The sequence below is a fragment of the Gymnoscopelus braueri genome (assembly GCF_963280865.1).
Source record: "Gymnoscopelus braueri genome assembly, chromosome: 2".
Lineage (NCBI taxonomy): Eukaryota > Metazoa > Chordata > Actinopteri > Myctophiformes > Myctophidae > Gymnoscopelus > Gymnoscopelus braueri.
The window spans coordinates 22,846,755-22,862,332 of record NC_137604.1 but is presented as its reverse complement, the minus strand read 5'-3'; the positions used below and the strand labels follow the sequence as shown (position 1 = coordinate 22,862,332).

Sequence of the window (15,578 nt, the reverse complement as noted above, 5' to 3'; positions counted from 1 at the left end):
GTCTGTCTGTCTGTCTTTCCGTCCGTCCGTATGTCCGTTTATCTGTCAATGATTTCCCTTCTCGGGGATCATTGAAGTTTTCAAGTACTGTAAAAAAGTAGTCAGACATTTTTAGACATTGAATACTAGAGCCTCACAGCGAGTTTCCAGAAGTAAAAATCCCCTCCGTAGAGGATTTCATTATCAGCTATGTCATAAAAATCCAATGCACTGTGGACTTACTACTAGGCTCCTGGTTGTAAAGCAATGCTATATTCTCCTGTAGAAACCACACCTCTGTATGCAATCACTCTAGTAAGAAAAACATGTTTAATTCGCAATGTCATGCAGAAATACTACCCACAATCCTAATGTGTAGCATGTCTAATTGGTGGAGCTTGCGTTACTATGTAAATGTTACCACTCTCCCCTGCGAATGACACGTGAATTGCCACTTCCTCAATCCCATAGTCCAGAGACATGATCATAAGTAACTATCACTACCAGCCAACCACATTATTTTACAGCACTATTAACAATATAAATACTAATAATAAAGACAATGATTAAAGTTAAAAAGAAGCAAGCTAAATTATCATTTTGGCTGGAATCATTGGAAAGGTATGCGCAATGGCTCATGGGAGTAGTTCATTCACTCCTAAAATATGTACACACAGCCTTATTTTTGTAAACACTTGTTTTATGGTCATGATTCACCAGGAGCCTGGCTGGCTTGATTCCAGGCTTAACACTCTTAATAAAATTATTTTTCTGAAACTTATGTGGAGAAATGAATGGGATTTCTATCAGTGGAACCTGCACCAGTAAAAAAAATTAACATGGCAGTGACTGTTAAACTCTATTCCCTCCTCTCTCTTCTCTTTTTCCCACAATTCCCTTGTGTCCCATTCCACTCCACCCGTTATCCCCCATACCAGCAAACTACAGGAATTCCTATGCTGTACCAGGCCACATGCACTATTTCCACCCCTTCCCTCCGCAAACATCATGCATAATGTAACCGGGCCCCGCTGTGCATCGCATATCGCCACTGTCGGGTGGAAACCTTGTATGTCCAAAACTGTATTCTTTTCAGGATTCAAATTCGAAAAATAGCAACCCGACAGCGACGATATTGAAATAGCTCTGTACAGCAGATGTCAATGCTAATGGCCAATGTACCATGGAGCGGCGAGTGACTCCCCTCAGGTAAGGGCTAGCAGTCTATCATTTTGTGCCCACCTCTCCCTCCTGCCACTTAAGCCCACTCAGCTTCAAGGAGACGCATACTCCGTTGCTATGGAGTGGGCTGTACTTCCTTGGCTACGTGGTGGGCTCACTCACATTCACTTGGGCACCGTGGAGCCTGGCGTATTGTATACTTAGGCGCGCGACTGTGTGTGTGTGTGTGTGTGTGTGTGTGTGTGCGTGTGTGTGTGTTTCGTGGGGGGGTTATAAACTGTGGTTAGGGTTAGTATTTAGTAACAAAGTACATTTACTTGAGTATCTGTACCCACTGCCCGGACCCCACTTTGAGAGAGAGCCACTGTCTGATATACTGTATTTAATAGTGGCATCTTACAGAGTATTCTAACATGATGTTATGCATCAGCTAATGGGGACCCTAATAAAATCAATAAACTCATCTACAGTTGGTAAGCATCTCAAATTAGCCGTTCAGAAAAGACACTCTTCAAATCAGAGCCATTTCATAATAACAATGTGTGCACTGCTGTATTGTGCTTTTTGTTCATCTCACAGGATTTCAGTTTGTGTACCTACAGAATAACTTAGCTCTGTACGGTGTGCTAGTTGTTGTTTTAGTCGGTACTATGAGTTGGCGTTTCAGTGTACATTTGGAACTGACGTATGTCAAAGTCAAATGAACCCAATCCCCGGAGGAACGAGAACATATGGGGTCATGCACAGTAGAATAGAGCCGGGTGGCAGGTGTGTGTGTGTGTGTGTGTGTGTGTGTGTGTGTGTGTGTGTGTGTGTGCATGCGTGCGTGCGTTTGTGTGTGTGTGTTGACCTAAACTAGACAATGCTGCGACAAGGAACACATCTGCCACCTCGATCTCCCCTTGGCACAGTGGGTATTATTTCATATGGTGGTGGACACGTTGTGAGCTTGTAGGTTGGCTATTTTCGCCTTGCAACAAACTATAAAATTAAAGCACTATAATAATAATAACTATAAGCACATAGGCCTAGGCTAATTTTGAGAACCTCCGCTATTACAAAATGCCCAGAGTAGGGACGGCAAGGTGAATATAAAAAACTACGGTACAACAATGTGGCTGGGCGAGATTCGTTATTCGTTTTTTTGTGGGTTTTTTTTCTCACAATTAAATTAGTTCTTTTTGGTGACACGCCAAATTGTAATGGTGCTTCAAAAAGTGGGGTCATGCCTATGTTCCCTCAGCTCTATGCTCCCTCAGTTTAAGGTTAGGCTCAGAGTTAGGGGTTAGAGTTAGTGTCAGACACTTCAGAATTCTCCAGTATTTCTGCATACATGTGACATGTAAAACATGATATTTTCACACAAATTCTAAAACTAGATCAATGGGAATTTTATACATGGTCCTAATTTATTTCATGAGGAAATGGTCAAATATTGCATATCTGTGAGTGGCATTGGTACAGTATGTGAACCATTGCTTTCAGTATCTGGTGTGACCCCTTGTGCAGCAAAAACTGTACTTACTGCACTTACTGTTGATCAGCGCTGGATAACTCTCCTCAATAAATAATAAATAATATCTACTTTTAGGATTTGTGAAAATATTTTTTTCACTGCATATTTATGCAGAAATATCAAATTCTAAAGGGTTCACAAACTTTGAAGCATCACTGTAAGTTAGGCAGGATAACATAATTCAATGTTATCCTAATATAAAAGGTACACACAAGTCCTGCACATAGAGTCATTTAAAGGGTTAGGGTTAGGGTCTGCGTAACTTTTTAAATTAAACATTCAAAATGTACTTTTGATATAATCTTTCACTGGTATATTTTTCACAATAACCATTACAACTTCTCTAAACACTATTTTTGTCGCAAGTGTCTTGCCCAGACACTCGTTCCACGTCACGTATTTTAATTCATACCATTTCTGACAACGTTGTTGTAGTTTTTTTCAAAATAACCTCGGTGCTGCATGGGACCCTGCAATGTTGGTTATGGAGCGGTACAGTACATTCCATGGTTTTGTTTTGAACTGAATTCCGGGAACCGCAGTTCTAACAGTAAACAGGGCAACCAGATAATATAATATTATAGTCTTATATATCTTTATTTGTCCCAGAGGGATATTCCATTTCACAAACACATAACAAAATACAACACAACATAAAGAAAGTACATACAGTAGAGCCCCCTAAATACACAAAAAACACATCAGCGAGGCAGTTTGTTTTGCGCTGCAGTGGACAAAACTCCTGCAAGCTAAAACGAACCATTTTCCATCTCAAAGTTCTATATCTCCGTCCAAGACGTGTCCCCAAAAGTACCACTAAAGGGCGCCCGCTGGCCTAGCGGTCCAGGCGCATACCACATATGCTGGTAATCCATCTTGACAGCGTGTCGCGGGTTTGACTCCCGATCCCGACGACCTTTGCTGTGTGTCACCCCCCCATCTCTCTCCCCATTTCCTGTCAGCCTACTGTCCTGTCAAATAAAGGCATAAAAGCCCCAAGAATACTACTAAAATGGATGTTACACAGTATGACTTTAACTCCGAGTGTACAAATGGAACCAAATGGACCCATATAGGGGATCCATTTGGTTCCATTTGTACGCTCAGAGTTAAATTATGGATTTCACTGCTGTAGTCGGGGCAAAGAGGATGCAGTGTGCTCTGCCAACGTGCGCACTCCTCTGTCTTCTTCATCACTATGTCTACTCGACTGGGCTCAGCTGTTGACCTCCTTTATCTCACCTGTGTACTCACAGAGCACACCATTCAGCATTCACTACAGCTTGTAGGCACTGCCCTCGATGTCTACTCGTCACATGCTTTCCTGCGTGCTTCAGGCAGTGGTGTAAAGTAACTAAGTACATTTACTGAAGTACTGTAATTAAGTAAATAATTTTGAGGTACTTTTACTTTACTGGAGTATTTCCAATTTTCTATACTTTTACTTCTACTCCACTACATCTCAGAGGCAAATATTGTGCTTTTAGTCCACTACAATTATTTGAAAACTTTAGTTACTTTGCAGATATAAATTATTACATTATAAAACATACATTAACCACTTTAGCCCTATTTTATACCAAGGCTTTTTTATTCCGGACTTTTACTTGTAACAGAGTACTTCTACATTGCAGTATTGATACTTTTACTTAAAGTAAAACATTTCAGTACTTTTTCCACCACTGATGCCTGCTCAGTTTGACGTTCTCACCACGGGAGCAAAGCACAGGCGGTTTGTTGATGCGGAACCAGTGGTGGACAAAGCACACGACAACCCCCCAGCACTTACAAGTCCTACAAGTATACTGTAGAATAGATACTCCTACTCAACTGCAAGTGAAAGTTGCTCTGTCAAATTTGTACTTGAGTTGTTAAAGTACTGAAGCACTTGCTTTTATGTATTCAAAACTGTATTCAAATGTAGACACTTTCCCTAATTTTCAGGGTTCCCACGGCCATGAAATTCCTGGAAATATTTTTTAATTCATTCAGTTTTCCAGGCCTGGAAAAGGTTTGGAATTAATAAAATGTTTGGATATAATTTACAGTTTTTGGCTATTGATTTTGTAAAAAAAACATGTCTAGCATTACGTGAAATACGTTTGGTCTAATGTATACAGTACGTCACGTGACAAAAACTAGATCTACAACATACATCTATATATTGCACCGTGATACGTTGATAGCTTGTAGATCTGTTCTGTTGGTCACATGACACCTTTGCTCGAGTCTGTCTTGGTGCATTGATAGAACACTGGTGTATATACTGTAGCCTCATTATTGCACCACCTGATTGCGACAGGCCTGGAAATTGGGTAAAATGCTTTGGAAAAGTTATGGGAACGTTTTGAAAATTCATTGTTAAAAATGTGTGGGAAGATTGAAATATTGAAAATAGCAGATCTGCAAGCTCTCAACGTGTCGCAAATTGATGAATTGTCAGCTGTGGAGTGAAATGTCAAGAATACAAAAATAGAAATACTCAAGTAAAGTACAGATATTAAAAAATATATTCAAAAAATGTACTTAAGTACAGTACACTACTCAAGTAAATGTACTTTGTTACTATCAACCTCTAGAATTTGATCTCTACAGTATGAAGAACCATGGTGATCACTATGGTTGTGAATGTTTTGTTCAGAGTATATGGCCATGTGGTATTGTATGTTGTTCAGTGTATGATTGTACGTGGGTCTCTCATGGGGCATGATATGAATTAGTTAAAGGCACTCTGTCATGCTCTGCAGAACAATAATTAGTACTCTGTTCTTATGGCTCTTTGAAGACTGTTGAAGACAGTCATCTTGGGGATTATGCTGTTTTCGTCATAATTTCATGGGATCGTATCCCACGCCCGATGCAGTTTTTTTTCCCTCATTCCATAATTTTTTTCTCCTTTTCTCATCCATTCTTTGTCTCTCCTTTTTTGTACTGCAGGGGGTCTGGCTAGCTCAGCTCTATTATTCCTATAGCAGCGCATTTGTGACTTGTAAGATGCCATTCATGGAATTTTAACTTGATCAGACATGTTGAGAAAAACTCTCGCACACCTAGAATAAAAGCTTCGAGAGCAGGTGCATATAGGCAAACAAGTGCACATCAATAATAAAAGAATACGCCCGCACACTGCCGACCTGCACGGTACAGGAGAAGATTTATTTAACGAGATGCAACGTTTCGGTCACTGATGACCTTCTTCAGGCAACTTTATCAGACACAATTAAGGGGGAGCTGACATAAATGGAACCCACAGCACCAGAGTGTATATGCCACCTCATTCGGCTGAACAGCTGGGATACCCAAAACCATCTTTTTAGAGGCATCAATCATATCGACGTCACTATCGCCATCACCATCTAACAGCTTAGATCGATGTCAATCGATTGGTAAGGTGGTCAGTCGGTCAGTAGGTCCATCCAACATTTTGGAATTGGACCCAGACAAGATATCTTGAAAACTACAGGTTCTGTCTGGATTGACATGGAATTCTCCTCCACCATTATTCTCCTGAGATGATGAACGCTACTGATTTTGATGACACCATGGCTCCCCTAACACCACCCTTATACTCCCCAGAGGAATCCTACTGATCTGGATAACCCCATGGCCTTTTCTCTAGCACCACACTTAAGTCAAAATGTCGACTTGCTGACAATATATCTGAATATCTAAGGGATGGATTGCCATGACGCTTGTTGAGCATGTCCATGCTTCCTAGAGGTTGAACCCTAACCATTTTGTGATGCCATAACCTTCCCTCTAGCGCCTCCCTCGGGCCAAAAAAATCCACTCAAGTTATCTAAATTATCTTCATGGCGGATTGCTACTGTCCAATACTTTTACCTAAACTATCCATCCATCCATCCATCTTCAACCGCTTATCCGGAGTCGTGTCACGGAGGCAACAGTTTCAGCAGAGACCTCCAGACTTACCTTTCCCGAGCAACATTATCCACTTCCTCTTGGGGAATCCTGAGGCATTCCAAGGCCAGTGTGGAGATAATAATCCCCCCCATCTGGTTCTTGGTCTGCCTCCCTAAGGAGACACACGGTAGGCATCCGTACTAGATGCCCGAACCACTTAAGCTGGCTCCTTTCCGAGTCCCTCGCGGATGACCAAACTTCTCACCCTATCTCGAAAGGAGAGGCTTGTCTGCAATCTTATTATTTCGGTCATGACCCACACACTTCATGACTATAGGTGAGAGAAGGAATGAAGATTGCTCGGTATACCGAGAGCTTTGCCTCCTGGCTCAGCTCTCTTTTCATCACGACAGTGCGGCACAGCGACCCAAACCAGATATCATGAAAAACAACTACCTTTGGTGTAAGGAGCAGCATGGGTGTCTAGCAGGCCTTTTAGACTCTTCTTGTTTATAATTTGTAGGCTTATATATTTGTCAGTCATACGAGATGCTTGTTTCTCTGCTGTTCACTCACTATAGGTCAGCATCTGGGCTGGGTTGGGTCGTAGAGCTAGCGCTGGCTTGTAACAGTAAATATTAAACACCTCCAGCTGTCAACGTGTAGTCCTCCTCTCTGCTGCTTTGTTCCGTTCTGTGGCTTTTTACAGGCTGCTCTGCGTTGTATTGCTGCTTAGGATGTTAGCTATGGAACACAGTGCCAGGCGAGGACTGTGTGATCCACACGCAGCACACACTGCATCCTGCAACACACTGCAACACACCGCATCCACTCATACATGTTTATGGATGCAAGTAGGTCAACACAGCGTAGGAGAGGAAGAGGGAGAGAGAGAGAGGGATGCAAACGATCAGGAAGTTGTGAACTATATTTTATGTGCCTATTTCTTCTTTTACTTCAAACCAGGTTATAGCTTGGAGTAAGTCGAAGTCAAAGGTGTTGTAAAAGTTATGTATTTTTTATTAAAGCAAAACATTTTTTGGTTAAAAAGTTATAACTATATTATGATGGAAGTGTTGCTATAGAGTGATATAAAGTGTGTTGCTATACAATATCCAGTAACAGGGGTCTCTGCATCTCTCCAGCTCTTTAGTAAACTGTTTTCAGGTGGGTTGCCAGTTTCAACTGATCGGGAGAGAGAACCCACTTCAATTTTATAGTGTTCCGGTGCCAAATTTGTCTGCAAATTGTTTTTGTTTCATTACTTTCAATGTCAATTGTTTATCCTGTATCCTGTTTGAGTTCTCTCTCCTGATAGGATGAAATTGGTATCCAGACCTGAAAAAGTTTCTTCCTGAGCTTTTCATGCATTTTCTGTTGCTAACAATAATTCATTATTCTCCCTGGGTTAGCAACACTCCCCCTGACATTCACACAGATGCCAACTATAGAGCACCGAAGTATGACGTAATTCTCTATATATAAACGCATCCTACCTGGGTTGCGTTTTTTCCCCAATTCAGAATACCAGCCGTGTTTAATAACGCGTCAAATAAGAACTGTGTTCCAAAAATAAACAAATGACCCCGGCGGTTTGACTCATATGGATATGAAGCATCAACTGACGCTGAGAAAACGCTATACCGCTGCCGAATTAGTAAAATTTTCGCCAGAAACAGACTGTATCAAATATGAGTAGACTGCCCCAACCCTCCTGATTTCGTGTATAGAGGGGCGGGTGTATAGAGCCGGCGAGAGATTGCGGCTGATCCCATTGGTTCACCGATCTGTCCGTCAACCTCCGTCCCGTTAACACAACATTACGAGCGACGCCCACTGCACTCTGGTTGGTTGGGAAATGAAACACTTCCTCATACCGAGTACACCGACCCGCTGGGCCAGGCTTTTATTTTTTAGCAAAACTAAGCAATAAAAGCCTGGAGATCGAGGCTAAATATGAGTGACTGACTATCGATTCATATTCGTAAACGATACAGAGCCACTTCCCTGACAATATTTTTTGTCACTGTATGAGACGATTCTAAGATGACCCAATGTTATTCTCCATAGAGAAATTACTTCTGCGACCCAGGGGATGAACAAGTAACGTCAGGACTTCGGTTCCCCTTAGTTAGTCGTAATGTCTACTAGGAGAATGCTTTCATGGGCCTTGCCTTGTGTCTTGTCCTTGTGCTACAGTATCTGTGTCCATTTTTACCAGGAAACCATCTCTGTAGGTGTGTCAGTTCTTTCTACACAACTCTGACAAATTACTGTAAATATCTTTTACTGGATGAATAGGTGTCCACGATTCTGATTCCAAATTTGGGCATACTGGTAGCAGTCATTATTAGCATTAGCCTAATGCTCTGGCTGGTGTCTTGCTAGCTTCTCCAGCAGACTTTTTTCCCCCTTTATTTAATGAAATGTGTAACAGATGTTGGCAGTGGCCCATGAACAGGCTTGTTGATTGGTGAAGGAGAGGATGTTGTGTAAGTGGAACATCATTCTCCTTGCTAGAGGAGCAGGAAAGTGTGGGTTTTGTCAACACCAGGCTAACAAGAAGTGATAGAGGGACCATTCAATTTTTCCCTCTATTTTCCTTCACACACCTCTCTCCTGCTAATTCTCTCTCTCTCTCTCTCTCTCTCTCTCTCTCTCTCTCTCTCTCTCTCTCTCTCTCTCTCTCTCTCTCTCTCTCTCTCTCTCTCTCTCTCCCCTTCTCCCTCCCTCTCTCTCTCTCTCTCTCTCTCTCTCTCTCTCTCTCTCTCTCTCTCTCTCTCTCTCTCTCTCTCTCTCTCTCTCTCTCTCTCTCTGATTATCAATGATACTACACCAGGCGTGCGGATACGCGAGTCCCCCATACGCAGACTTTTAAAATAGGTCTGGATCTAAAAGTGCGCATGTGCATACTGTATATGCGCTTGTGTGCGCTTGTGTGCGCCGTGTGTGCGAATGTTCTCTGGTGTAGATCGGCCGTCACTCATGCATCGTCTCTGGCTCAATTGCGGCGACATTCTTCTCATGCATAAAAAGTTTGCAAATTATTGCGATTAAGCTCACACACCCCGTTCTCTATCCTCTCTCTATGCTCTCCATCCCTCTTGCTGTACCCTAAATATTCCACTCTATTTTTACAACTCCCTCTCTCTGTCTCTCTCTCTCTCTCTCTCTCTCTCTCTGTCTCTCTTTCTCGCTCTCTCTCTCTCCCTCCAGTTCGCCCTCACTTTGTCCTTTTCTAACGCTCACTTTGTCCATTCCCTGGCTGTTCTCTGGTCGCTCTCAGAGGAGGCATACAAGCTCACATAGTCCTTGGCATTGCACAGTTGGACTGTCACACTCGTGCTCACTTGTGGGCATACACACACACACACACACACACACACACACACACACACACACACACACACACACACACACACTCAGGGTAAGGTGCTGTGGGGCCACTGTCAGGTCACATGAGTTCAGTGTGTTGCTCATTATGTGTAGTAGGCTTCACTACAGGGCACTGATAATGAAAATGCCAACATGTACACACACGCACACGCGCACACGCACACTTACGGACATGCATGCACAGCCACACACACCTTTATAACCTGATTTCTCTCTTTGTTCCAGCATTGCACGAGTTCCCAACTGACCTGTTCACACATAAAGAGAGGACAGAGGGAGCGGTGGCACTACACGTCCTTTGTGTAAGTTCACTTCTGGTGTGTGTGTGTGTGTGTGTGTGTGTGTGTGTGTGTGTGTGTGTGTGAGTGTGAGTGTGGGAGATTGAGAAGGAAAGAGCATCTGTTAGCGTATGAATGAATGATCTGATATTGTTGTGTTCCTAAACATCATTCTTATCACCTTTCAACATGCCACCTGGAGTCAGTGGTGGAAAAAGTACTCAAATGTAAAAGTATCAATACTGCAATGTGGTACTCTGTTACAAGTAAAAGTCTGGAATTAAAAATGTACTTGACTAAAAGTATTGGTATCAAAATGGACTTAAAGTACCAAAAGTAAAAGTACCAAAATATTTGAGAAATAGCAGATCTACAAGCTCACAACGCGACGCGTTGTGAGCTTGTAGATCGGCTATTTTCAAATAGCCTACTTATGAAATAGGGTTGAAGTGGCAAATGTATGTTTTATAATTAAATCATTTATATCTGTAAAGTAACTAGTAACGTGTGTGAGGAGGATATAGTCAATCCTGGGAAAAGCTGTCTCCGGTATTCGTCCAGGCTGCGGAAACACTGGAGAGCCTGCCTGTGTGTGTGATTTTATATCCCTGTATGGTAGGGTTGTTTTTTTTTGTTGTGTTGTGTTTTTATGTGCTGTTTTTTTGTTTTGTTTTTATTTTATTTATTTTAGTCTATTGTATTTGTATGCTGTTTCATGTTCTATGGACCCCCTGAGTGTCTGAAATAAAGTTTGAATTGAATTGAATAGTAACTAAAGTTTTCAAATAATTGTAGTGGAGTAAAAGTACAATATTTGCCTCCGAGATGTAGCGGAGTAGAAGTAAAAGTATTGCAAATTGGAAATACTCCAGTAAAGTAAAACTACCTCAAAATTGTACTTAAGTACAGTACTGAGTAAATGTTACTTTACACCACTGCCTGGAGTAGAAACACTTAAGCAAATCTGAAATGATATGAGTCAGCAACATGATTCCTCTCCTCTCCTCTCCTCTCCTCTCCTCTCCTCTCCTCTCCTCTCCTCTCCTCTCCTCTCCTCTCCTCACCTCTTTTCTTCTCTTCTATCTTGTCTTGTCTTCTCTTCTCTTCTCTTCTCCTCCCCTCCTGTCAACATTGCTACCACTTTATTTATGGCCCGCTGGAAATACACCCGCAATTACAACCATGTTTCTCTGTCGCTCCGCTGCAGACACAGAGGAAGAGAGACAACACGAAGAGACGGAAAGAGGGAAAGAGGGCAGGAAGCAGGGATGAAAAGAGAACAGAATGAGGGGATGGAGGTGAGAGATAGACAGAGAGAGAGAGAGAGAGTGAGAAGGTGATAGAGAAAAACGTGGATCAGAGAGGGGGAAAGGAGAGGTTTTAGGAGGAGGGAAAGAATGAGAGCAAGAAGAACAAATTTAGAGAACTACAGTATGTATGTCAATGTGAGGGGAGTGCAGAGAGTGAGAGTGTGTGTGTGTGTGTGTGTGTGTGTGTGTGTGTGTGTGTGTGTGTGTGTGTGTGTGTGTGTGTGTGTGTGTGTGTGTGTGTGTGTGTGTGTGTGTGTGTGTGTGTGTGTGTGTGTGTGTGTGTAAGATGTTTTTATTTTATTTAAAGATTATGAAAATAATCGGTATGACTAGTATTTGTGCCCTCATGATTTGTATGCAGGCAGATCTCATAACAATCATGAGCACCATATTGTATAGTCCTCTAATAGCTCTCTAGCTAAGTGAAGCCTTAGTACTGTATAGCAGCATATCCACGCTGTTGAGTGGAAACCAAAACTGTCACTTAGTTTTCAAAATCTTTAAAAGAAATGCGCACAACACGTCGCGAGCTTGTAGAGCTTGTAAAGGTTTTGCTACTTTTGCATGACACTGGCATACAACAAGGTATAAAATATAGTTATTTATACCTTTATTTATGAAAAGAATTAAATGTGGACATACAACAACGACATCCAGTTTCCCTAGCGACCAGGGGAAACCTAATCATAATAATCGATTCGCCAACTTCACAGTGCTGTATGATTCAGGTCCGCATACATTGTCCCGTCTCTGCAGGGGTCAAGACACGCAACAGAGGTGGAGGCCGGTCTAGCTAGAGGAACCTTTAGTGGCGTTCACTGTATCCCAACTGGCCCAGTGTAGGCGGCGTGTTCCAGCACATGCTAGTGCATTACACTAGTGCATTATACTAGTGCCTTGTCCCCCAGGGCTTTGGCGATAATGGAAGCCTATGCCAGCAGCGCAGCGTCTCAAGGGAACGGTGCCTAACCGAGGTGTGCTGCAGGACTACCAAGCTAAAGCCTGATTACTACCAAACTGAAGCAAAAATAGCAGCTCTACTCTATTTCACAGTGTGACGCCATTGCGTGACGAAGTATAAATTAAGCTATAATAACCTTTGCTCCCCCATCTTACCGGCAAGTGACACTGTCACGCGATGGAGTATAAATTAGGAAGCGTCACTGACCCTATAGGCAATTATGCATCCATGCCTATCTTTCACTTTTGCAGAGCAGTAGCTGAAAGTGAACAGACTCCTCTGTGGTCCTTGGATATTAAACACCTGCTAAAATATATATAATCCTCATCTGCTGCTAGATCAAGTCTGCAGCGGGATGTACATTAGCAGTGCCTGTTGCCTTTTAACGTTTGCATTTATTAAGTAGCCTGCCTTGTGTTTGCTTGGAGTACAGTGTGCTATCTTTGCACCAGGAAGGAGTTGATATCTTCAGGGCTTAATGGGTTTAATAGTTTAGAATGCTCCCATTATTGGAGTCGTGACTCCGTGGGTTGTTTGCAGAATATGGGCTGTGAAAAGGTACCGAAAGGGAAATGCAGTCTGCCGTTATGATTTTTGAAGAAGTTATAATATGAAACAAATGCCCCGACACATCTACTGTACCAGATTGGCTTCAGAAGTCTTTGGGGAGATATTGTGTCCTTACCCTCAACAGTGAGGCAATTAACCTCTAAATGGCCTTCTGATGCTGCTCAGTGGTCAACAGTATGTATATCGCTTGTACTGGGCAGCTTGCAGATGCAACGGTGCATGCGTGCGTGCGTGTGCATGTGTGCAATCCTCATTCCCCTTAGGGGCTGTTCTCATATAAATAATACGCTTATACTCACCATACCTGTTTAAAAAAAGATGACAAGTAAAAGACAGCGGAGGAGGAACAGATGGAAACAATGATATTAAATTGTAAATCTTGTTGTAATGTATTGTCTATAAGGCAGCAGTCATGCGTTTTGCGGCATTGTTATGCGGCCTGTCCCTCCAAGCATCTCATAAGAAGAAAAAACATACCTTCCACATTGAAAACGAACGTGAATGGAAAATGGCCGCCGTGCAGTAGCTTACAGAAGTATACAAAGCAAGAATTTGGGACCTGACTAAATGAATGAAAAGCTCTGTGTTGTGTATGTATTATTTGTTTACGTAAAATCTTTCTTTGTGAAGCCACCGTGGTTACTGCTGTTGGATGCAAAACGAAACATATTAAAGTCAGGGGTTTCCAAAGCCTTTCAGCTGGAGACCCAAAAGAGACATTTCTATACCAACACAACTGGCCCGTGTTCGGGGGAGGGAAGCTGGGCGGGGAGGGTGATATTTGTCACTGCACGTCCTTCTATACAGGCTGGGGGCGGCACCTGTCAGCAGGGAGTGTTGGGCGGGAGGGGTAGAACGGAGGCTTTTACGTCCCCCTCGTGGGGGCTCGATCCTCACCGGCAGGTATGCCAGTATATGGTACAACAACAGTGACAACACACAGAAATGTGTGTGGGTTGGAATTAATTGGTATAACGACTTAACTGGGGAGAACATGGGGTAAAAGGCTTTTTTTTAATACCTTTTCATTTCTTTCTTCTTTTTTTTGTCTTAACATCTTTCGAAATGATAATTATTTTAAAGAAAAATACAAAGAAATGTAAAAAAGGGGATATTTACCCAGTGGCGTAACGGAGGGGTAGCAAGTGATGCGGTGCGGGGGGGCCACCAGCAGGGGGGACCCGCCTGCGCTCATACAAATATTTTTACAGCAATAAAAAAGAAAAAAGTTGATTTATATTGGTCAAATAGAACCGAATTAGACCCGAATTAGACCCGAATTAGACCCGAATTTTTTCGGGTCTAATTCATGGCTGTAATTCATGGCTGTACTTCTTGTGCACACACATGCATGTACGTGAAACTCCCGCGGGGGGGCCCCGCGATTCTGCGTTACGCCACTTACCGCCAGTGCCGACCCATATAAATAGTGGTGTGACCCCAAAATGGGGCTATCCCTTTAACTCTGAAAGTGTATTAGATATTTTTACACTTAACTCATTGAGTGCCATTAACGTGTTTCACGTGTTTTACCGCTATGGCGCAACGTGCCAATGACGTGTTTGACGTGTGTTTTTGAAAAAAGGTTCAGAACCCAAGATATCATTATCTGAAGATGTGCAGCTCCATCCACTCCTTGTTTAACTTATAACTGAAAAAGGCTGTATCTCGCTTCCTAAGCACTTTTTTTTTACTTTGAAAAAATCTCTGGCACTGGGACAACATAGCCAGAAATAATTCTGGCACTCGGTTGAGTTAAGGGTTCAATTAATACCCAGCATTTTGCTATGCACATAGGGCTGTCACCATCATGACGATTTGTCTTGACGATTTATTGTCACACAAATGATTGTTGCCATTGAACATTGGAACAATTACTTTTCTGTTTGGCTTTTAGGCTTCGTAAACAAAAATTGCACACGGCAGATATTCTTTTCAACATTTGCCTTGAACTTTCTTTGAAAATAGCCGCTCTACAAGGTCACCATGGCAACACATTGTGAGATCGTGGATCTGCTATTTTTTTTTAAGCGAAAGTATAAAATAGGGATTAAGTGATTGATGTATGTTTTGTAATAATAATATTAATCTACAAACTAAGTAACTAGTCACTAAAGTTTTCAATTAATTGCAATAGTAAAAACTACATTATATGCCTGTGGGATGTACTGTAGTGGAGTAGAAGTATCAAGTACTGAAAAATGGAAATGCTCCAGTAAAGTAAAGTAAAAGTACCTCAAAATTGTACTCAAGTAATAGTACTTGAGTAAATGTACTTAGTTACTTCGCACCACTGGAAATCTGTGGTGCGGTTCGACCCCACCACTGAGGTGTGATGAACTACCGTCTCCCACCTGTCTCCGTGGCGATGGGAGGTTGACTCATTCATTCTCACTAGATTGCTCATCTTCATTCCTGTGGTCAGATGCTGGGTAGTGTGGGCGGCTGGGCGCGAAAGAGAAAGGTGTACGACTGTACGCGCTGTGTAGAAGTACAGCCATGAATGAATGAACAATGGAAAA

General features: G+C 42.3%; 1 protein-coding gene across 2 annotated transcripts in view; it reads left to right on the top strand.

The window, feature by feature from the left end:
* LOC308097687 (sodium/potassium/calcium exchanger 3-like) overlaps positions 1-15,578 on the top strand; it is a 63,748-nt gene that overhangs the window by 28,340 nt on the left and 19,830 nt on the right. For both annotated transcript variants that reach the window (XM_080445647.1, XM_080445646.1), the window contains exon 3: positions 10,163-10,239. In XM_080445647.1, coding sequence (XP_080301773.1) covers positions 10,163-10,239 — 77 coding nt within the window. The remainder of the gene's footprint in view (positions 1-10,162; positions 10,240-15,578) is intronic.